The sequence below is a fragment of the Oryx dammah genome, unplaced genomic scaffold, assembly GCF_014754425.2.
Source record: "Oryx dammah isolate SB20612 unplaced genomic scaffold, SCBI_Odam_1.1 HiC_scaffold_10, whole genome shotgun sequence".
Lineage (NCBI taxonomy): Eukaryota > Metazoa > Chordata > Mammalia > Artiodactyla > Bovidae > Oryx > Oryx dammah.
Window position 1 is genome coordinate 26,718,916 of NW_024070194.1, and position 24,258 is coordinate 26,743,173.

General features: G+C 44.9%; 2 protein-coding genes across 3 annotated transcripts; one reads left to right on the top strand and one right to left on the bottom strand.

Moving 5' to 3' along the window:
- Nucleotides 1–1,394: 1,394 nt before the first annotated feature.
- Nucleotides 1,395–5,026, bottom strand: PPP1R3D (protein phosphatase 1 regulatory subunit 3D). Its single transcript, XM_040248710.1, has one exon. The coding sequence runs from the start codon at nucleotides 4,623–4,625 to the stop codon at nucleotides 3,726–3,728; it is 900 nt and encodes a 299-aa protein (XP_040104644.1). The 5' UTR covers nucleotides 4,626–5,026; the 3' UTR covers nucleotides 1,395–3,725.
- Nucleotides 5,027–5,075: 49 nt separating this feature from the next.
- Nucleotides 5,076–13,220, top strand: FAM217B (family with sequence similarity 217 member B). Of its 2 annotated transcripts, none has more exons than XM_040248708.1 (4): nucleotides 5,076–5,162; nucleotides 6,733–6,844; nucleotides 6,958–7,043; nucleotides 8,652–13,220. In XM_040248708.1, the coding sequence occupies exon 4, from the start codon at nucleotides 8,656–8,658 to the stop codon at nucleotides 9,805–9,807; it is 1,152 nt and encodes a 383-aa protein (XP_040104642.1). In that variant the 5' UTR covers nucleotides 5,076–5,162; nucleotides 6,733–6,844; nucleotides 6,958–7,043; nucleotides 8,652–8,655; the 3' UTR covers nucleotides 9,808–13,220. The 2 variants fall into 2 exon arrangements, with proteins under 2 accessions (XP_040104642.1, XP_040104643.1); XM_040248709.1 differs by having other exon boundaries at nucleotides 5,112–5,167.
- The last annotated feature ends 11,038 nt before the right edge of the window (nucleotides 13,221–24,258 follow it).

The following is a 24,258-nucleotide window of genomic DNA, read 5'->3' on the forward strand; positions in this document are numbered from 1 at the left end:
CTTCCTCTGCTCTCTCTTCCCTCCCGCGTTGTGGACGCGCTGGAGGGGTCGACCGGGCCTGCCCTGCCCGCAGGACGTGAACCTGAAGGGCCAGAAGCGCCAGCGGCCCACGGAGATCCTCGGGCTCCCCACAGCCACCCGGGGAGGCTGGATGGGACCGCAGACACACTAGGGCCCTAGACGAACCTGCTGGGACGTGTGGTTAGAGTTCCCTGAAAGAGGCCCACGTTGCGGGCCAGCAGAGGGCAGCAGAACCACTCCTGATCAGCGTCCGCTGACCACCGCACTCCGCCCCGCTCCCTAGGCCACGCCCACCTCGCCCCGGCCAGTCCCCTTCCCAGGCCCTGCTCAGGTTTCCTAGAAGCACGTTCTGCGAATGAGTGCTCTCACTAGCTTGAATCCCAGACCCCTACGGTACAGAGCACTGAGGCCGGCTTGGCTTGGCACTGAGCAAATGAAGTGTTTCCCCAGGGATTTTAGAATGGTTCAATTTAAAGTATCAGTTTAAATGATAAAAGCAATGGATGACTGTGGTGTAAATTACGGAATTCAAAAATTACAGCAGACAAGCAGGTCAAAAATTAAAAACAGTGACTCCTCACCTTTGCCACTTTTCAGTAGAAGAAAAACGTTTAGAGCCCTTTTTATTGTTCAGAAAATCCAAGGATTATGTCGTAAACGTCACTACCACATGCAAGAAAATTATCATTGATTTTATTTAATTTCATTTGACTTGTTTTTAAATAGGTCTTTAGATTATGTTAGATGGAAAACCTTATCAGTCATAATCGGAATGGACATTCAATTAAATTTAACAAACTGTTACTGGGAGAGTCTTCTCACATGGCAGAGAGAAGGTGGGCTTTGCAATGGGTTTGAATGCTAACCTTGCTACTTTCCAGCGGTGGAGCTTTAGGTGAATTGCTTACATCTGAGCTTCATTCTTTTCAGCTGAGAAATGGGGCTATTATCTACCAGGTAGATCCGGGAGTTGGTGATGGACAGGGAGGCCTGCCATGCTGCGATTCATGGGGTCGGAAAGAGTCGGACAGGACTCAGCGGCTTAAGTGAACTGATCTAACAGGTAGTGCAGTTTTCAAGATTAAGTGACATCAAATACTTACAGCACCTAGCATTGTAGGCCAGCAAATAAGACAGGACATAAGTTGGTTTCCTTTCCCTGTGTTCAAAGCTCTGTAATTGAGTGACAGTCACCTTGGTGGGGGCAGGGGGTGTGTGTGTGTGAAGATACACAGTAGTTATTCCTACATGGGCTTCAATAAGCACTAAGATGAAGTATGTGTTTTCCTAGAGCTTTCTTCCTATGTAATACTGACCTGGCATAAAAGGATGCATCTCAGTTTCTCAGACACACACAACTGTGCTGCTGAAGCTCAGGTGCCATCATAAAATGCATTTATTTATATTGGCAAGATACTAAACATGACAGCATTCTAGGAAGGATAAGACGTGAGATGTCTTAACACATTTCTAAAGCCTTGTTTCACACTAATCAGGCCACAAGAAAAACACACTTCAACCAACAACTTGTGCACATATACTTTAATAGTGAGGCTTAGGTGAAGTCATCTTAAATGGCATGTATTAAAATATGTTTGCAGAGACAACCCAACAACTGCACGGATCACAACAAAACTTGAAAATCTAGGCTATGTCACTGTGTTTTCAGGCCTGCAAATCTTAAGCTGTCCCAAAGCTTCTTTATTAACTAGGCAGGTATATTTAAGCTTTAAAGTTTTTAAATGTTGATCTTTTTTCAAAGGCACAGGGAGGTTCTCTTAATATTGAAGATATAACATTTACTACATAGTCTGTGACCAGACCATTTTTGGCAAATGACCTTTACACAGATTATAAGATTTTCCACATGCCTTTACATAGCAATATATTTGTCAGCTCTTGCTCATATGTGAACACCCTGGACAACTGCTTTGCACACTGGGCTAGGATCCAGGGCAGAGTGGCCAAGGCCCTCACGGGTTTACTGACCTAACTGGACAGTTTGTCAAATAGCAGGAAATGCGACCAGGCTTCTTTGCCTCTTGCATGTCAATGGAGTACACAGTGCTAACCAGCCAGTGATTGTTCAATTCAGTAAAGATGTTTTAAATCAGAGTTCCATATTCTTAGACCAGAAGGTACCAAAGAAAGCCATCCTTGTTGCTGGAATTTTTAAAAACACTGAAGTTGCCATTAGAAGAAGAGAAATTGGTTAAAAGGCAAAATGCATCCTGTGCATACTTATTTGACAAACGGTAACAAGCATTCAAATATTTAGAGTTAATTCACTGGTGACAGCTATTGCAAGATTTATCACACTGGCTTCAGCTCTTGGGAACCAGCTTCCCAGGTTGGAGACCACGTCCACCTTAGCTGGGTTTTCATACCTCTGTGCTAGCACCTGCTGTCAGACCACCACTCAGCACCAAGAGAAATAGCCCCTCTCTGAGAGTTTTAAGTTGTTGTGGCACTCTGCAGGAGACAATGGCCTTGACTTCTTGGTTGGGAAAAAAACATTTAACATTTTAAAATTGGAAAACAAGTCCAGACAAGGCTACAAAGTTATCTATCTGAAGGCACAAAGATTAAAGTTGGCAGGTAGTTGATAAAACCAGGCATATACAAATACAGCTTAAAACAACTAAAATGTATAAATATTTGTGTATTGTTTTCCCTCCAGTCTGGTTGTTGCTGAAAATACCTGCTAATTCCACTTGATAATGTGACTTCTGAAAGATGACTGCTGGAATCCTGGACACTTAAGACATCAAAAGAGTCACCATAATCGTCAAAAAGATAATTGCAAAGGGCATTGTTGCCCAAATGCCACAGTTTCCTGAAAACTGAAATAACTTAGGCAGAATTTCTTTAAATACTTAGATAGCTCAAACCTAAACAGAGTGGCCTGATAAAGTGCAGATACACAATTATCAAACATGTAAAATAAAATACATAAAGTGCAAAGAAACACTGCAGAAGGGGCTGTTTTGCTAACTAAAAGTTCTAAATGTTTTCCTTCTTGGCAGTTGCTGATGGAGGAGACACAGCCTAATGGGGCAGCCTGAACTCCCAGGAAGGATTGTATGATGACCGAAGAGGCATCAATTTCTTGCCTATTAATAGTTTCCCGGCTGTTAGAAGCCTACAGACATTGGCATGCAAATGTGACTTCAGGTTTTCCTTGTCCCAGGGCAGCAATGCTTCAAGGGACCATGATGGGGGTCACAGCATATACATTCTGTTTACAGTGGGCACAAACAGACAAGAATGACTTTTTTAAGCTTATTGAATTCAGAACGTTCCCAAGAAGGCACCGGCTAAGGGTAAAAGGTTTCAACATCGCAGTGATGAATAAGAGCTATATTCACAGAGACGTGATCAGGACGCATGCAAAAGCCACAGGCTTTCCCAGCTGCAGGGCGCAGGCCTTTCCAAAACCACCTGCCTGGGCCTTCTTCATAGGGCCAACTCACTCGTGCATCTACTCACCCAGCACCCCACCCAGTACATGACACAGCCCGGCCTTCTGGCATCGGAGGCCACGGTTTAGACCAAGTGACCCAGACATTTCAAGTAAAAGACAGCATAGGCGGGCCACAGCGAGCACACCTTGCAGCTGCGGGAAGCAAGGTCCAACGGCCCCGGCTTGGGGGTGGGGTGTGAGGGAGGGCCACCTCCCAGACGCACGAGCCGCGCCAGGAAGCTCAGATAAAGTGGATCCAGCTCTCCTCGCACTCCCCGCGCGGCATGTGCAGTGCGTGGTTGCGGCACGTGAGACTGTAGTCGCGGCCGTCGTTGTTGTCCCAGTGCTCGGCTCCGGCCACACGGTAGCGCAGCGCGAAGTGCACGCGGGAGCCGAGCTCCAGCAGGAAGGGCGGCACCGGGAAGCCGAAGGCGAAGACGTCCTCGGAGCCCCCGGAGCCTGCCGGGCCGCGCCACCGCGCTGCCACCTCGTGCGCGCTGCGCCAGTCCGAGAAGGTGTAGCGCACCGCCACCTGCTTCTCGAAGGCCACGTTGCGCACGCGCACCGTGCCGCTGATGCCCAGGTCCGAGCAGGTGACGCGCTCCAGGCACACGAGCTGGCGCCCCAGGCGCTCGCCAAAGTCCGGAGCCTCGACGGGCGGCGGGAAGTCGGGCACCAGGCACTGCAGAGTGAACTCCAGGTCCTGGCTGCTGCAGCACAGGTCCGAGTTGATAGCGAGTCGCGACAGCACGTGCAGCGGCACGGACGGGTCTTCGCCCGCATTGAACACCTTGACCTGCGCCAGCTCCAGGCCCAGCGCGTCAGCGAAGCGCACGCGGTGCTGCCGGCTGCAGCCGGGTCGGCACGCAGCACCCGGAGCGCCCGCGCCCTTCTGGCGGCGCTCCGGCGAGCTGGGCAGTGAGCGCGCCCGCCGCAGGATGATGGGCCGTAGTGGGGGGTCGCAGCCGGACGCCGCGGGCGGCGGCGGAGGCGCGCTGCCCGGACTCCCCGGGGGCCGGCAGGGCCGCGGCTCCCGGGCCGCGCCGCCGTCCAGGTCAGAGAGGCAGCTGAGGCTCCGCGGGGCGGGCTTCCGGAACCCAGCGGTGGCGGGGAGGACCGCCGAGCCCGGGCCTCTGGACATGGCCCGGCCGACCGTCGAGAGATGGGGAGGCGGAACCGAAGGGTGGCCTCCCTCCCGACCCTGAGTCCGCTCCTTCGGTGTCCCGGGACGTGCTCAGCGACCCTGGGGAGGGTCCGCTGGAACCGCCGCCTGCAGAGGACGCAGTAGGCCGGATGCGCGCTCCCCTCGTCCACCACCTGGTCCCTCGAGTCCTCCCCCTGGTTTTCCGCTTTGGGCAGGGGGAAAAAAAAAAGCTGGTTTCCAGGACGAACGCTTCCTCGCGCGGACGCTCCTCGAGGCCGCAGCGGAGCGCAGGGTGTCGGCGGCGGCCTTGGGCTTCCTCCGGGTGCGGGGAAGGCGGTGTCCGCCCAGCGGCCCCGCCCAGCGGCCCCTTCCCGGCCGCGCTTTACTCACCCGGCCGCGACTTGTCGGAGCAACTTCCCGGCGAGCCTCCGCCCCGCCCCTCGTGACGCGGCCGGCGCGGACTCCCGCGGCCCAGCGCAGCCGTCTGCCTCCCGCCCTGCCCCGCGTCACGTGTCCTCCGCGGCCGCGAAACAGGTCTGGTCAGTGTCTGTCTGCGTCCTGCCGGCCAGCGCGCCGATCGGTCCCAGATCGGCGTCTGCTCGCGCGGAGGACCCGGAGCATGCACGCTGCGGTCACCGGATTTCTGGGCTAATGCGGGCGGGGGAGGGGCGCACCACTCGGCCTGCTCAGGAGCCGGTCCCCGGCTCATTTTAAGCCTCGAGGGTAGCCAGCTCTCTGGACGTTTGCGCTGCAACACGGACCCTAGGCCAGACCGTGGGAGCCTGGCTGCGTAGACGAGAAACGTCCTGTCACCGCATCACCCACAGTGCTTTGCTGCGGGACCGCTGGCCCTGTCCCTGGGGGGTGGGGAGGGGGCGGCGCTGCTGCTACTGCTGTCTCCAGAGAGACTCCAAACCGGAGAGGAAGATATGAGAACAAGGGTTAAGACCCTGTGACAAAAGATAAGGCTGCCTTTAAGCAGCCTCTGACGCTTGGGACACATTTTTGTAGGCAGAATCCAGACTTTTAGCTTTGTTCCCGAACCTTCAGGGAAACCAGAGCTTGCTTTCAGCATCCTTAGGGACCCTGCAGGCTGTCACCTCTTCGCTCTCAGTAACTTTGTCCAGAAAACAGCACAGCCCAGGGTGTAAAGCTTGCCAGGTGAAATGAAGTGGAGAAGCTGGGAGTGCACTTTCTAGAGAATTCTAGAGTGTTCTTGTACAATCCAGAGGGACAAGGCAGCGGGAAAACCAGACTAATGAAGGGGGTTGACGAAGAACGTTTTCTACATCTGAAACGAATCGAGCAGTTGATTATGGTCTCATTCATTCATTGTAAGGGCCCGAATGTGATTTTCCTTCTCATCATATGTACACGGACCAAAATGACATACGTGCTTATTTTGAAAAATAACAGCAGAGTTTTAGGAGGCTAATAAAAATGTATAATCCCAACTCTTCCATTTTCCATTTTTTCAGAGGCAGGGGATTTTATGGAAGAAAGAAGATTCACATTCAAATGGGGCACTTTTAGTAGGCCACTCAAGAGGGGAGAAGCAGCCTTGGGTGGTACCAATCAACAAAATGTCACAGAGAGAGAACATTGGGATATGTATTACACTGATAAATTTTTCATGGACTGATGTGATAGTGAAGGCAGGAGGCCTGAAAGGGGGCCTTTCCAATAGAGTTCAAGCTCCATGAGAGTAGGATAGGTATCTAACCCTGCTGTTTTCTAGGCACTCTATTTGTCGAAGGAAGGATGGAATGAATGAATGGACACGGGAACTTTGGAGTAACAGCCAAACTTAATTAGTCCCACAGAAGTCCTCAACAAATTATTTCCGAGGAGATTTTGTGTGTATGTGCATGTGTGTGTATGTGTGTGTGTATGGGGAGAGAGATGAAATCCATTTATAGTAGTGTGATCTTGTATCTAACACCCACTGTGAAAAACAAGCAAAATAGATTAAACCATAAATAGAAGGCAATATTCCCCCACTCAAACTTTTTATACAATAAGAACAAAAAAGTGAAAAGCAACATGATAAGGGTGATAGGGTGTTTGCAGTTGGTACTTACCGACACTATTCTGTTGCTTCTAGTTCCGGTGGTAAGGCACCCTGCCCAAATATTAGAGGAGGAAAGAAGTCACTTCCCCTGCTGTCAGCATCTTCCAACAGATTGAGCAAGAATATTTCAAGCACTACAGAAAAGGTGATGTAAACTTAAGTAAAATCTCATTTAGATTTGTTCTGGTTTTTCACGTTTTGTGTGTGTGTGTGTGTGTGTGTTTAGGGTATTTATTAACTATATGTCTTTCTTTTTAGACAGTCTATCCAACCCTAAATGATGATCAGCCATGTGACTTTTTCAAGAAAGGGAATAGGGTGAATGAATCTTATCAGAAAACCAGGTAAATAGTTTTTCATGTAATTACTTTATCTTGCAAAGGGAGCATGTTCTCCAGATTGATATGTGTGGCTGGGAGAAAAATATGTCTGTAGACAGAAGTATATACACCATATTTCTTGTCTGATAGAAATGGTTTTAAACATTACTAGTTGGTAAAAATTCTAGGAGGTCATAATTCTTGCACTGTTAGCAGAATCCACAATTTTGGGTAATCATCTATGTTTGTTTCCTTTTCTATAAAAAGGATACTAGTAATAACTTTTATGGATGCACATAGACAGCTAGAGGTAAAGGAAAGTTTTAACGATGTCAGTTATGAGTTCTAAATCATGGCAATTACTTTATCCATTTCTTCATTTTTTCAACATTTATTGAGCACATGTTATGCTGCTGGCAATGATTTAACCTCCTCCATGTTTATTAAGAGGTGGCACATTTTCAAGTAATCGCTTATTGTGGTGGAGACCTCCAGCAAATGAACCTCTGAGGTTTCCACAAAGCATGTTTACCATCCTTTTTTTTTTTTTTTAAACCACACCAGACCGATATTGCTGAGAAGTATTATTCATCTTGGTAAAGTGCACTGTTGTTGGTAAATAAGTTGAAAAGAAAATATCTTCACCTCTGATATGAGATGCTGCCTCAGAAATAAATTAGAGGACGAATCAGTCGCCATGCTAGTAATGTGTACAGTATTCACGAGATCTGCCTCCCCACCACTCAAAGGGCAGTATTAACAAGGCCCTACTGCAGAGCATGGGGAGCTGTGTTTAAAAATATCTCAGGATAAACCATAATGGAAAAGAATATTTAAAAAAAAAGAATGTATATGTATGTATAAGTGAATCACCTTGTTGTGCACCAAAAACTAACACAACAGTGAAAATCAACTATACTTCAATTTTTAAAAATGATAAAATTTTAAAGAAAAAAAGTAGCATTTAAGCCTTTTAAAAAATTTATATTGTGTTATAAGGCATTGTGTGATTTTATTCCTATCCCTCTAAACACTGTTTTCCCTAGTGTATTTTCTATTTGAAGATATGCTGACACTTTGATAAGCTTTTGGCTTAAGGTGTAGGTTGTATATGCTACAGTTTTCCTTAGGATATTTGCTGGCTCAGAGTTACCACCAACCAGTGATTAAGTTCTGTAAAATGTGTATTTTACATCCAGTCTACATTTAATTTAAACTAGGTATATAAAAGAAAGGTGTGGATTTTATTTGTTTGTGTTATTAAACACTGCTCATCATTAACAACAGACTGAGTGTTTTGCAAGAGATATTTTTCAAAGTACACATAATGGGTTTAAGATGATAATATAAGTACTTTATGAAATGTTAGTGTTTTTCTTAAAAGATAATATTTGATGCAAAGTGAATCCATGCATTTACTTCTGGCACCTGCTTTATATTAATATTATTTCCTAAATAGAGTAACAAGTGGAAAACTGTCCTATAATTTGCAAGTTTAGAGGCCTCACATTTTCTAACCCGTTGTCATAGCTGAAGTGTACAACTAGAGGCTTCTTTTGATTACTTTCTTAAAATCATCAGAAGGCCAGTTTGTGTCACATGGACTAAGAATTGCAATCTAATTTCTCGCAGCAATATGAATGCAGGCCCATCTCGGACTAAAGTACAACATCCCAAGAATTCCAGAAAAAGACAGAGTAAACCCCAAGTCCCTCACATTTCTTCCCAGCTGAAAAGCAGTCTCAGAGGAGGTGTCCCCCAACTGACTGAGGATAAGCTGAAGGAAAGCATTTCCCCAGAAGGAAACCCCGAAAGGAGTCCCCTCGGCCCCAGATATCGGGGACTCTCAGGGAACAAGCTGTTTCTGGACTTTCAGTCCATGAAAATCATCAAAGAAGATGCCGAGGAGGAGGACAGTGCCAGTGACCTCTCTGATTCAGAAAGGATCGCCATCCCCCCATCCCCCCTCACGCCTCCTGATCTTCACCTTCGAGCGGAAGAGATTGACCCGGTTCACTTCGATTTGCACCCAGGGCAGGGCCCCACCTGGCCTGAATACTGTTACCCCGACTTCCTCCCGCCCCCGTGCAACTCCTGGGACCTGCGGGACATGGCCATGCTCCTGCACTCTGAGCGCAGGACAGAGGCCGTGCCCAAAACTGGGGGGCTCCTGGGCAAGTACGTCGACAGGCTCGTCCAGCTCGAGTGGCTGCAGATCCAGACCATCCAGTGCGAGAAAGGCAAGGTGGCCAAAGGGAGGCCTCCCACTGCCCCTGGGACCTCGGGGGCCCTGAAGAGCCCTGGGAGAAGCAAGCTGATGCCCAGCGCTCTGTCCAGGCCTCAGCAGGAAGGGCCTCTGAAGTCGGGCCTTTCACGAAAGAAAGACACGCTCTGCAAGGAAGTCCATCCATTCTGTTACACTGGTGAGGCTTCCCCCAGACCTCTTGATGTGCTGAGCAGTAGCCGATTATGTTCTCAGAAGCAAACCCTGGAGGTGCAGACAGAGAAGAAGAAAAAGAAATCCAACAAGAGCTCCAGGCTGCAGCCCTGGGACTTATCCGGTGGGGATGGTGGCCCGAAGATCGAGAACAATGGGAACCTCCGTGCACCCCGGCCACCAGCCGTGATCCTGGATCCCACGGATGGCTGCAGGGCCGCCCGGGCACCAGCACACACAAGTCTTAAGAAGAAGGGAAACGTGAGTAACTGTGTTCATGCCACGATATCCAGCGAGAAAAAGCTCAAAACGAATGGAGGAAAGCAAAATACATACAAATTCAAGAAATAACTGAGATGATGAGTTGCAAGAACCTGCAGATGACTCAGTATTAACGCTCTTCCAAAAGTTCCCCTCCAGTGAATTGTAAGAGACTTCGGGTTTACTGACCTTGAAGGGGTGGACAGTTCTTTAGTCCACCCACCCTCACCTCCACCCCTGCCACACAGGGTTGTTTTCAAAAAAACAAGTCTTTAGGTAATCATACTTCGTGTTGACAGTCTTAGGCAAACTTGAGGTAAACATCAGCTAAAGTCTATGCCACAGAAAGAAATAAAACCACTGCTCTCTAGCAGGACTTGAGTGAACTCCACTTCTGAAATCTCAGCCACAGCATATGTGCGCTAGTGGGTATGGCTTCAAACAGTAGAGAATCCTGAGTATCTGAGACAGGGCTCTCTGTGCCCTGGCCCTAAAGGATTCAAACAGAAGTTCTGGCTGTTTCACCCCAGGGGAAGCTTGGGCCCTTCCTCAACAGCATCTATTTTGAGCAAAGTCAATTATCACTAAGTTTCCTGCTCTTAGGAGAGAGTGGAATCTAGGGCTTTCATGCGCTTTCTGTAACATGAGTTTTGTTTTGTTTTTAAGAAGGCCTTTTAGAGGTAGTGTGAAGTCAATTTTTGTATTCTGTCAGCATGCAAACTTCATCCCAGTGGAGGTTGGTGGGTCTAAGTGTGGTTGTTGGCAAGTGGTGGGAGGAAGAATGAAATGTTGGTACCTGGAATTCCTGTCGAGTGGCATCTCTGAAGAGATGCCACAGGTAAACCACCTTTTAGAGTTTGCAAACGCAGGGCCTATAATCAGACAGATACACATGGAACCACTTTGAGTGGAACCCTTATTACATTCCTGATTTGGGACCTGGCCCCTCTCTGTTGTAAAATGACAATCTGTCTTCATTTGCAAGAGCAGGACTTTATAATCTTGCTTTATAATCTTGGGGTGGGGAGCATGACTAAAGTTACTGAATGAATGTCTTCACATCCTTACATGGCCCTGTGGCTTCCTGAGCTTCCTAAATGCTTCTTATTTAACTGCTGTTAAGTCACAAAGATAGAAGGCAGGAGGAGAAGGGGACGACAGAGAATGAGATGGTTGGATGGCATCACTGACTCGATGGACATGAGCTTGAGCAAGCTCCAGGAGTTGGTGATGGACAGGGAAAACTGGTGTGCTGCAGTCTATGGGGTCGAAAAGAGTCAGACACGACTGAGCAACTGAACTGAACTGAAGTCATATCTACTTGTCCCTGTGGTTGTATGAGGAGATTGCTCTTGATATTATTGTAAAAAATCTTTAAAACCTTTGGTGGACAATTCTTGATGTACAGTATGTTTTAATGACTATAGCTGATTTTATTCCTTCAAACGATTCTTCTATTTTTCTTTATATATATGTTTCCGTTTTTCATCTTTGGGGCAAATGAAAAACTTGGCACATTTCATTTGAAAATATTTACCAACTGGCAGACTTTTCACCCAGCAATTCAGTGTTATCCAAGTCACTGTTCAAGTTACCATAAAGACAGGATGTATTTATACATAATTAAAATAATAGGCCAAAATTGAATATTAAGATGCCATATGAAATTCTGATCTTAATCATATTAACAAAAATGTTGATGGTAGTCCTTTCCTTTTAAGACTTTATTTCCATATTCCCTCTTATATTCTTTCTTCCTCACACTGCCCTCCTGGAGAAAGCACTGGTTACGTTAAGATCTTAGGCCTTTTTATAAATGAACAAAAGATGTATATCTGGCCAGCATCAGTTCCATGGTTCACAATTATACTGTAACATTGGTACTCGGTGTAAGTATGGTATTTTGAAAATGTATTGTTATTCATAACTTTTCCTTCCTGTGGTTCCTGAGCATTCCCCCACATGTCCTTCAATGCCCCTGCTTCTGTGAGCACTGATAAGCAAGTCCTGTCTATACCCCACTCATGATTTCTTTTTTTGCTAGATGTTCATTCAACTCTGTATGAAGTTTCAGGGCCAATAAATCTCTGTAAGCATGTTACACACACATATATGATCCTGATATTAATCCTAATAGAAACCCAGGGTTCCTGCTGAGCTGCTGCCTCTTGCAGTAGCACACGTGTGCAGGAGATCTGGACGGTGATATGGTTCACCTTTCCTGACCTCGTGTATGTCTGAGCTGATTAAGAAATGTTGAGGTAACACCTCGGATGTTACATTTGTTCCTTGCTCTTTGACTTGGTTGCTTAATTCGGAAGCATATATAATGTCACATGTTAGGACAGTTTGAAAAGCCTGAAAAAGTGGCTTTGCTTGTTTACTTTTTTGCCTCTGGTTGGTAATTGTGATTGGCTCAGAGCTCCTAAGGAATATAGGTTCGTTACAGAGCAGAAGCACACTTCTATGATTTCTGATGCACACATCTTAATGCACTAAATGCTGCAGATAAAAATCATCTTGCCACTTGAGCAGACCACATTACAGAGTTGAGTCATGAACTTACTCAGTCCATCAGATCGAAGCCATGGAATCTTGTGACATGAGTCACTGTATTCCTAAGTAGTGCCTGTCATTTCTGTGCAGTTGTTTACATACATGTTGCATTTATCAATTAAAGTAACCAATAAAATGGTAGCAAAAAAAGAACTCCAAAGTTTAGAAAAAGTGCTAAGAACTATTGCAGGTTTGGAATCAAGGGGAAAAGTAAAAACTACAAAAGTGAACTAAAATATCAATATTAGCTACAATTGTTTGCTGCTGCTGCTGCTGCTAAGTCGCTTCAGTCGTGTCCGACTCTGTGCGACCCCATAGACGGCCTCCTACCAGGCTCCTCTGTCCCTAGGATTCTCCAGGCAAGAACATTGGAGTGGGTTGCCATGTCCTCCAGTGCGTGAAAGTGAAAGTGAAGTCACTCAGTCATCCAACTCTTAGCAACCCCATGGACTGCAGCCCACCAGGCTTCTCCGTCCATGGGATTTTCCAGGCAAGAGTACTGGAGTGGGGTGCCATTGCCTTCTCCGTACAATTGTTTAGGTTGGCATTATTTCTCTTTAATGACTATAAACTGACTGAAAGTTTGTAACTTAACTGGGATAGCATGGGGTTGGCTACCTATGACAAAGAAGATGGGGGGAGAGGGTATCACTGGTGTGTAGTGGTTCTTGGGCCTATTTGGTTGTTTCCAGAGAGAAGAATTTCTACCGTTTATGTTTAAATATCACCCATTTCCTCTTTCCTTTGTGCTCATTTACAAGAGTAGTAAAAGAAAAATATAAATTTCTTGGTACTGTATTTCAAGGTAATAAAGAAGCAGTATTTATTATTTATTCATGAACATGTACAGAACACCATTCAAAATGCAGCATATTTGTTATTTGCTATGTAATTATTGTATGCTTGGTTTTGTATATAATAAACCAATACACATAGGTTTTTGTGAATCTGGGCTTTTTCCTTCCTTGAGATCAATTGAACATCGGGAAAACACTATGTGGATTTTTCTGGTATGGTTTTGATTTGCTTTTTATGCAGTTCTAGTTCAGAGTTTGTCTTTGTTCTCCATGATTAGTTCAAAAATCTGCTGAGGGGGAAGTTCTGTCCCAATTACTTTCTTAATTCTGAGCAGCAGACATGACAACAGGACTAGATGCATCTGAGGAAGATTCCTGGCTGCACCTTTCCTGAGTCCCTCTTATTATTATTATCCCCAAGGGTGGTTAGGGACACAGATGGAAATTCAATAAAATTAATACGTTAGAAATAAATTGCATTTTAATGTACATGTCCAGAAACGAGCCCTGTGTCTTTCGAGGGAGTCCCCAGGTTAGGAAATAGCAATTGTGAGCAGCTACTGCTGTAAGCATTTCTGAAAACCTTTTAGTTCCTCTTTCTAAATTCACTGTGACAACGAGGTGCCCTTTTTTGGGTCTGCCAAACAGTGGCAGTTTAAAAAGAATAATTTTGGGGGTGTTAAAAAACAAGTTCACTGAGTAAATTTAAATCCTGTTGGCTTTATCCTGTGATTAATGAATTGACAGCATCCAGCCTAGCAGACAGAAAGGAGCTGTGAGGGAGGGGCTGTACAAAATGGAACCTTTACAAGCAGAAGGGACCGGACAAGAAAGTTATACCAGCAAAGAGCAGATTGGTTGTGGCAAGGTCACCTTCCTTCAGGGGCCAGGATGGCAAGGGGCAACCAGGCAGATGACTTGCCTGACTAGGCTATTCCTGATGGACTGGCTTACGGTTCCTCTTCAGGAGAGCAGAAACGGTAAGTCTCAGTTGGCTGAAGTGGGGCTTAGCATAAGTGACTCATTTGGGGCCTGCTGTCTCATTTTTAACAGGGGGTTTACAAATAACTGTTTGATAGTTTGAACCGTGCTGGAGGTTTCACATCATTAGTTTGCACGTAAAATGGTAGATTATTTTTGGATGTGGCAATTTTCTTATCCACAAGGTGGCGACTAATCCTTTTCAGGCAGCATTGAATTGATTCTGTGATGCTTTCTGATCAAATGAAAGATTTTAATTTTGATCCAGAAGACATGGGGAGGGAGGAGGAGTGTTCGATTTCAGAAACAAGAAGATTTTAAGCTTTTTTTCTTTCAAAGATTTGAGAACTCATTTGAGCAAAAATCAATGTGTATTGGGCAGTACCAAAGGCTTAGAGGTTAGGAGCACTTCCCAGATAGGACCTGAAGGCAAGGAAAAGATGCAAAACAAGGAAACCATTTGATTGGCTGTGGCGTAAGTAGTTGCACCATTTGGGAAACCCTGACTGGCTGTTTGTGATTGGGTTGTTTTTCTTACTCTTGAGGATTTTACAGGAAGTACTCCACTTAGGGTTTGGTTTCATTGGTAGGCAAGGAAAGGGTAAAAACCACCTCAGTCCAAAAGCCTCCTTGCATCATTACTTTGACATCATAAAACACTGTTTATAGAACAATGCTCAATGAAGGAACATAAATCATTCGTTTTATAAAAATTTTCATAGACACTCAAAAGAGCCAATTCATACATCTCTGTCTTCAGCAATTTGATGTTTAAGAGATTAACTGAGATAATTCTGGAAAATATATTTGGAATTTAAAAAATGGGATAGTCATATATATCATTGTCCCAGCTTGTAGGATATTTTAGAGAAAACTAATTCAAAAAACAAAGATCATGGCATCTGGTCCCATCACTTCATGGGAAATAGATGGGGAAACAGTGGAAACAGTGTCAGACTTTATTTTTTTGGGCTCCAAAATCACTGCGGATGGTGAGTGCAGCCATGAAATTAAAAGACGCTTACTCCTTAGAAGAAAAGTTATGACCAACCTAGATAGCATATTGAAAAGAAAAGACATTACCCTGCCAACAAAGGTCCGTCTAGTCAAGGCTATGGTTTTTCCCCAGTGGTCATGTATGGATGTGAGAGTTGGACTGTGAAGAAACCTGAGCACCGAAGAATTGATGCTTTTGAACTGTGGTGTTGGAGAAGATTCCTGAGAGTCCCTTGGACTGCAAGGAGATCCAACCAGTCCATTCTAAAGGAGATCAGCCCTGGGTGTTCTTTGGAAGGAATGATGCTAAAGCTGAAGCTCCAGTACTTTGGCCACTTCATGCAAAGAGTTGACTTATCGGAAAAGACTCTGATGCTGGGAGGGATTGGGGGCAGGAGGAAAAGGGGATGACAGAGGATGAGACGGCTGGATGGTATCACCGACTCAATGGACGTGAGTCTGAATGAACTCCAGGAGTTGGTGATGGACAGGGAGGCCTGGCGTGCTGCAATTCATGGGGTAGCAGAGTCGGACACGACTGAGAGAACTGAACTGAACTGAACTGAACCGAATGATGATATTTAACTTTTGATTCCATTCAGCTAGCACTATTCTATGACTGTTCCTCATATTCTGAGCCCTACTTCAGACCCACTGAATCTGAAGGAGTTCAGAACACACCACATATGCCAAAATCGCTCTGGCATAGGGACAATTTTGAGTTAAAGGCATTTGAAAGACAGCAAATATGAGAAAAACACTCTTATCTTCCTTCTTTTCTTTAAAGGCAGGAGATGAAATTCCTCTAAGACTTGCTCCCTATATCAGGAGGAAAGCAACATATTTATCATCAGGGATGAGAAGTTGAGGCCGAGAGAATTCTACACAAACTTTATTTGTTCAAACGATACTCATCATCTCATCTCCCCCCAGTTTCATCACTTTTCCACTTTGTTCAACCTAATATGAGAGCAAGGAAGTGTTGCCATTCCTCTGGGTCTTCATTCTGTATGAAGTCTCGTGTGTCATGTATTAATATTAAATAAACGGGTGTGCTTTTCTTCTGAGCTGTCTCTTGTCAGTGTAGCTGTCAGGCCCAGTCAAAAAAAACTGTAAGAGGGTGAAGGGGGGCAGAGTCTGCCATCCTAAACTATGCCTCATTGGTGTAAGGATTGTTTTCTAGGCTGGTTATTTTTAAGAAGCAGCAGATACTGGAGAGGCTCTGAAAACTGAGAAGTTACTTTTTTAGTAAAAGACATTTAGATTTGTAAGGGAAATCTCCATTTGTAAGGGTGTCTTCCTGTCTGTACCTGTAAGAGGAGGATGAACTAAATCTAGAAATTTCAGAAATTCCTATTCATCTTATCAACTCTGATCATATTAAAGTGAAAGTGAAGTCGCTCAGTCGCGTCTGACTCTTTGCGACCCCATAGACTGTAGTCTACCACACTCCTCCGTCCATGGGATTTTCCAGGCAAGGGTACTGGAGTGGGTTGCTATTTCCTTCTCCAGGGATCGAACCCAGGTCTCCCACATTGTAGGCAGATGCTTTACCATCTGAGCCACCAGGGAAGGATTATATTAAGGCAGGAGTTAAATCTGAGCAAAATGGCTGTCTGGGGAGGCCTTACAAATAGCTGTGAAAAGAGGAGAGGCAAAAAGCAAAGGAGAAAAGGAAAGATATAAGCATCTGAATGCAGAGTTCCAAAGAATAGCAAGAAGAGATAAGAAAGCCTTCTTCAGTGATCAAAGCAAAGAAATAGAGGAAAACAACAGAATGGGAAAGACTAGAGATTTCTTTAAGAAAATTAGAGATACCAAGGGAACATTTCATGCAAAGATGGGCTCGATAAAGGACAGAAATGGTATGGACCTAACAGAAGCAGAAGATATTAAGAAGAGGTGGCAAGAATACATGGAAGAACTGTACAAAAAAGATCTTCACAACCCAGATAATCATGATGATGTGAGCACTAATCTAGAGCCAGACATCTTGGAATGTGAAGTCAAGTGGACCTTAGAAAGCATCACTACGAACAAAACTAGTGGAGGTGATGGAATTCCAGTTGAGCTGTTTCAAATCCTGAAAGATGATGCTGTGAAAGTGCTGCACTCAATATGCCAGCAAATTTGGAAAACTCAGCAGTGGCCACAGGACTGGAAGAGGTCAGCTTTTATTCCAATTCCAAAGAAAGGCAATGCCAAAGAATGCTCAAACTACCGAACAATTGCACTCATCTCACATGCTAGTAAAGTAATGCTCAAAATTCTCCAAGCCAGGCTTCAGCAATACGTGAACCGTGAACTCCCTGATGTTCAAGCTGGTTTTAGAAAAGGCAGAGGAACCAGAGATCAAGTTGCCAACATCCGCTGGATCATCGAAAAAGCAAGAGAGTTCCAGAAAACATCTATTTCTGCTTTATTGACTATGCCAAAGCCTTTGACTGTATGGATCACAATAAACTGTGGAAAATTCTGAAAGTGATGGGAATACCAGACCACCTAACCTGCCTCTTGAGAAATCTGTATGCAGGTCAGGAAGCAACAGTTAGAACTGGACATGGAACAACAGACTGGTTCCAAATAGGAAAAGGAGTACGTCAAGGCTGTATATTGTCACCCTGCGTATTTAACTTCTATGCAGAGTACATCATGAGAAATGCTGGACAGGAAGAAACACAAGCTGGAATCAAGATTGCCAGGAGAAATATCAGTAACCTCAGATATGCAGATGACACCACCCTTATGGCAGAAAGTAAAGAGGAGCTAAGAAACCTCTTGATGAAAGTGAAAGAGGAGAGTGAAAAAGTTGGCTTAAAGCTCAGTATTCAGAAAACAAAGATCATGGCATCCGGTCCCATCACTTCATGGGAAATAGATGGGGAAACAGTGGAAACAGTGTCAGACTTTATTTTGGGGGCTCCATAATCACTGCAGATGGTGACTGCAGCCATGAAATTAAAGGACGCTTACTCCTTGGAAGGAAAGTTATGATCAAACTAGATAGCATATTGAAAAGCAGAGACATTACTTTGCCGACTAAGGTCCATCTAGTCAAGGCTATGGTTTTTCCTGTGGTCATGTATGGATGTGAGAGTTGGACTGTGAAGAAGGCTGAGCACCGAAGAATTGATGCTTTTGAACTGTGGTGTTGGAGAAGACTCTTGAGAATCCCTTGGACTGCAAGGAGATCCAACCAGTCCATTCTGAAGGAGATCAACTCTGGGATTTCTTTGGAAGGAATGATGCTAAAGCTGAAGCTCCAGTACTTTGGCCACCTCATGTGAAGAGTTGACTCACTGGAAAAGACTCTGATGCTGGGAGGAATTGGGGGCAGGAGGAGAAGGGGACGACCGAGGATGAGATGGCTGGATGGCATCATGGACTCGATGGACGTGAGTCTGAGTGAACTCCGGGAGATGGTGATGGACATGGAGGCCTGGCGTGCTGTGATTCATGGGGTCACAAATAGTTGGACATGACTGAGCGACTGAACTGAACTGAACTGACTGAACAACTATACTCTCATTTTTTGTGCTTTTCCTGACAACCTCCTGTCACTTGCTCCCCCAAACCCAAACGTCCTTTTTCCTCTTGGGCTGGAGATGTTATTTCTGGCAGTTCAGTCTTTTCTGGGAGTTCCTCACTTTTCCTGAGTCTCTCCCATGTGTACAGGGGACACACAGGTTACTAAACTTCTGTTGATTTTTCTCTTGTTAATCTGTCTTTTATTACAGGGGATCTCAGCCAACACACTAGAAGGGCAGGGGAATCATGATCTTTCCTTCCCGATGAGGGTAAAGGTAAACGTTGACCTCCAGAATCAGAGGCTGCGTTTTAAGATCTCTGGAGGCTAAAGTCTGAGAAGTTCGCCTTTACAGCACTCTAAGTGTATGAGGTTGAACTGGCTGCTCTCACAGCATTCCACCTGCCGGACCAGTCCCCTCTGTGCTCTGGCTACAAAGGCGTCTGCGTTTTTGCCTCTCTCTGCTTTCTCTAGGGTTTAAAGGCACCTAGCTGGCTCTTTACCTCCAGAATAGGTCTCTCGTCAGTCATCAAAAAAGAAGGAAATTTTGCTGTTTGCAACCACATGGATGGACCTGAAGGGCATTGTGCTAAGTGAAATAAGTCAGACAGAGAAAGAGAAACACTGTATGATTTCAGTTATATGTGGAATCTAATATAACCAACTAGTGACTATAACAACAACAACAAAAAGAAGCAGACTCACAGATACAGAGAGCAATCTAGTGCTTACCAGTGGGGAAAGGGGCAGTATAGGGCTGGAGGATTAAGAGGTACAAACTGTTATGTATCACATAAGCTACAAGGATATGTGTACAGCATACGGACTGCAGCCCACCAGGATCTTCTGCCCACGGAATTTTCCAGGCAGGAATACTGGAGTGGGCTGCCATTATTTTCTCCAGGCCATCTTCTCGACACAGGGATGGAGCCCAAGTCTCTTATGTCTCCTGCATTGTCAGGATTCTTTACCACTAGTGTTATCTGGGAAAGCATTTAGGGAATATAGCCAGTATTTTACAATAACTGCAAATGGAATAAAATCTTTAGAAACTGAATCCTCTGTAACTTATTTGTATTGCACATCAATTATACTTCAATAAAAAATACAGTAGGGCACAAATCTGAAGCTTTACGGCTCTGATGACCTAGGCCACAGGTGAATATGAAGGAGTGGAGGTTTTTCAGAACATGTCCACCTTGAGTATGTTTTTCTTACATCCACACTCTTCTGTTTTTAAACTTCAGGTGTGGAGAACTCACCCTGCCCTCAGCTGATTTTTTTTTTTTCCACATACTTCATTCAATACTCCAGCCAAGTCTGGAAGGGTCATCACTGCCTTTGGAAGGGTCACCAAGTTTTTCCTCTAATCTCTCTAGAGATGTTCACCTTAATAAAGTAAAGGGAAAGAAAAAAGACTTGGCTTTTTTCCTGCATTGTTCCAATTTTCTCAATACTGCAATGAAATGCGTTTTGCTAATAGGTCTTCTGCAATATAAAGAAATGAGGGCTTCCCTGCTGGCTCAGAAGGTAAAGAATCTGCCTGCAATGCAGGAGACCTGGGTTTGATCCCTGAATGGGGAAGATCCCCTGGAGAAAGGAATGGCAACACTCCAGTATTCTTGCCTGGAGAATCCCACGGACAGAGGAGCCTGATGGGCTGCAGTTCGTGGGGTCACAAAGAGTCGGACACAACTAAGTGACTAACACACACACACAATGATTAAATGAATGATCCGCCAAATTTAATTGAAATATATTCTAATTTAAAAAGAAGCATATATTTTTACCTCAAGAGGATGATTTTGATGTGGGAAGCCAAAGTAAATAGCCTCAAATCTTTCTTTTTATCTCCCTTCTTCTTCCCCCCAAAAGCACAGAAAAATCCACATACATAAACAACTCAAGAAAGAGCTTGGTAACTCCACTGTCAATATTATTAGTATGAGACTATACTTACAAAAAGTGAAATACACTCCAATCTGTTGTATTTGGCAGCATTTCCCTCCTCTATTGCTCATCTACAATGATTAGTGGAACAAATAGGGATAAGAAATTAAAACCTCTCAAAGGAAATTTTCCAACCAGTTCTTGGGGGAGGATTTGGAGAACTGAAACATAAAGAACCACTTCTGATCAACCTGAGTGACTTGAGTCACTGAAAATAGATCCAGAAATACAAATGATGGGTTATTTTATTCTGATGTGAAATCTAACAAACATTAGGTGTGTTGGCTCATACTCGTGTTAGACACTGGGCTACAAGTAGATGCACAGTATTGATGTTGGTGTAAAACGATACAATAATAACTTGGATTTGTTACTGCTGGAGTCAAAATCACTTAATGATTTTCCTCCCAACACTGTATTATTAAAAAATCTCGAACGTACGGAAAAGTTGAAAGAACCGTGCCGGGAACACCCACAAGCTTAGTACCCAGGTCCCAGGTCCTGTCTGTTCATCCTCGGCCCGACCGTCCTCTTCTAGGAGCCTGGCTACCCACAGTTTCCGTGTCTCTGGTCTCTCTCCGGAGCCTCCATGTAGTTGCTGTTTTACATGTTGTTGAAAGAGGATCATTCCTCAAGATAGGGAATGATCTGGGCTCGTGTGAACCACCTCCTTGTTTCTCTAAGCACAGCTCTTCCTTGGGTTGTTTTGTTCCTTGGAGGCTGTTCTCAGAAGTTAAGCTTTTTGCATCACTGTGAAGAAATGGACTAACCCCTCTTCTCTCCAGCTCCCACCAGCACAGGAGGGCGTGGCTGCGGCGGTCCCTCTCGGACACCTCCCCCCACGCTTCTTTGTCCAGGTGGTCACTGAGGTTGGCTCCCCTCTGTAGAGAGGGCATCTAAATGTCTCTGTGCCTGGGGGGTGTCCTCCACCTGCCCACAGCAGCATCCCTCTGGGGAGGCAGGAAGAAGGCTGGTAACAGATCTCAGTGTAGACTTGACCCACAGGAGAAACTGTCTCCTCGCCATGCCAGATGGAGGAAGGGATGGGCACTTTTGTGTTATCCTTCTCTGAGTCCTGCTATCCACCACAAGGCCCTCATCTCAGCTGGGCACAGGGCCACTGACCAAGCAGAAGTCGGAGTTGGGGAGGTGGGGACCCTCCTATGAGACCAGTCATTCTCAGGAAGCTCCCGTCACATTCACTGGAGAAATCCACACCCTCCCGCCACTCCATCCCTCCACCCACCTCTACCCCAGACTCCCACCCCTCCTCACGGCCCCCTCCACTTTCTGAGGTGGAAAGAAAGCATCTCATGTGTCTGCAGCAGGGAGGGTGGGACCAGCCCTCAGTGCAATTGAGGCCCAAGGAGGCCAGTTGACTCCGCCACTGACTCCTGCCCAGTGGGCAGGGCTGGACTAAGAGACTGGGCTGCAGTGCAGGCTGGGGGTGAGAAGGTCGGTCCTGCCATTCAAGGGACGCCAGAGGGGTCTGGTCCTGACTCTTGGTGTCTCTTTAGAATGTCATGAATTGACTGCTTCTTTACTTTCAGTGAAGGGCCCTACTCACCACTTTCTGGGCAAGTAGAAACCTCCCAGACAACAGGCTTTTCCTGAAAAGATGGAAAATGAACCTGATTTGGTTGTCTTGACTGACAACTCTGAAAATGCAACTCACTACATACCTGTGCCTGGCATTTTCAGGAACCTGAAGGACAAAGATAATTCAAGACAAAATTAATCCTTGCTTAGAAGCAGTTATGATGCATTTATATTATTAAAAAATTTATATTATACTGAGAACTTGAAGTGGGTTGGGCTCCCCTCGATGCCCAAGGTGAGAATGTAGAGTAGAATGTAGAATGTAGGAAATTAATTCTCATCCTGACCTTCCTTTTAATCAAGTGACTTTGATCTCACCATCACTTTCTTCGTTTAGGCATTCATTGAGCTGGGAGCTGCCACCTTATGGCCATAAGGTATTACTGCACTTCTAAGAACACAGGAACACCGACGAATCACGGATATACAGAACAGAAAGAGAAACGACATCTTGAAGCTCCGACTCACCTAAAACGCGAGGCAGGTGAAGCCTAGGGTCACCAGTTGAGTAAGTTACACAGCCTGAGAAGGACTGTCTTGTGGGAAACTGGCTTCTTGTTCAGTTTTAAATGTTTGAGAGTGTTGAAATTTTAGCTGTTTTTAATATATTCAGTTCAGTTCAGTTCAGTAGCTCAGTTGTGTCTGACTCTTTGCGACCCCATGAATCGCAGCACTCCAGGCCTCCCTATCCATTATTAAAATACCAGTGTTTTACAACTTAAAGCAAATATAAAACTGGAACCCTTTGCTCACATTTGGCCCCTCTCTGGATCTCTGCAGGCCAACACAGTTTATTTTTTCTTTTTAATTTTTATTTATCTTTCAATTGGAGGAAAACTGCTTTACAAGGTTGTGTTGGTTTCTGCCTTTTTAAAAGTTTTTTAATTGGAGGGAAATTGCTTTATACACTGTCTTTCTTGATCAACATTATCAGCCCCAGTATTAGGGGTGTACAACATGTATCTCTCACAAACATTCCACATGGCTTAGCTTACTTACCTGATCTGTAAGTTCTGAATTCATGACTCTAACAAGTTTTTCAACTGACTTCAGTTCAGTTGCTCAGTTGTGTCCGACTCTTTGCGACCCCATGAACTGCAGCACGCCAGGCCTCCCTGTCCATCACCAACTCCCGGAGTTTACCCAAACTCATGTCCATTGAGTCGGTGATGTCATCCAACCATGTTACCCTCTGTCGTTCCCTTCTCCTGCCCTCAATCTTTCCCAGCATCAGGGTCTTTTCAAATGAGTCAGCCCTTTGCATCAGGTGGCCAATAGATTTACATGGAATAAAAATATCCATCTTGAAAGTAAATGCAAGATTTATTTTTTCAAAGTTGTAAATTTGATCATTATTATTCTGCTTCCTTTAAAAAAATTATTTCTTTATTTTAATTGGAGGATGGATAATTACAATATTGTGATGGGTTTTGCCATACATCAGTATGAACTGGCCATAGGTATACATGTGTCCTGAACACTCCTCCCACCCTCCTCCCTACCCTATGTACAGGAAATATAGAAAGGTTTAAAAATTGCATTAGTTACTCCTTTTAGTAACAAACAACTTGGATTCAGATTATAAACAATTCACATTAAAAAGTGCAGCAACCTGTCACAGAGCCATGAAAACACATTAAGACAAGGTAAAGATTATCTTTTATTTCACCTCTTGAAGAACTGTTTAGTGTTTTCAACAAGGTGATGTGATCACAGGTAATACGTTAAGGTAATGAGGACTAATGAGTGTCAGATCTTGCTTTCCACTTGGTCATTGCAGCCTGAAGTACTGGTATGTTAAAACCTCAACTTGTCTTTTTTCCAGAATCCTAATGTAAAGACCCCAGGTTGGTACAGAGATCCTCCACAGGGAGCCTCTTTCCCATCCCTCCTCCCTCTTTCTTTCATCTCAGAATCAAAAAGGCAGGTTCATCTAAATGTAAAGGAGATTTTGGTGAAGTTATAAACCCCAGAGCCTCAAGAAATGATTGGGATAAAGATGGTTAATGCTTTGGAAGGTAAAATTATACTTTTCTCTTTTTTTTTTCTTCTGTTAATAAAGTTATTCTTTTTTGGAGTCCTTTTCCAGTTCTTTGATTTCAGGCAATAGAGCCTATAAGGAAATGAGCATTAAAA

Bases quoted from the DNA above. Each gene is read 5' to 3' on its own strand.
- PPP1R3D (XM_040248710.1), bottom strand. From the start codon at position 4,625: ATGTCCAGAGGCCCGGGCTCGGCGGTCCTCCCCGCCACCGCTGGGTTC.
- FAM217B (XM_040248708.1), top strand. From the start codon at position 8,656: ATGAATGCAGGCCCATCTCGGACTAAAGTACAACATCCCAAGAATTCC.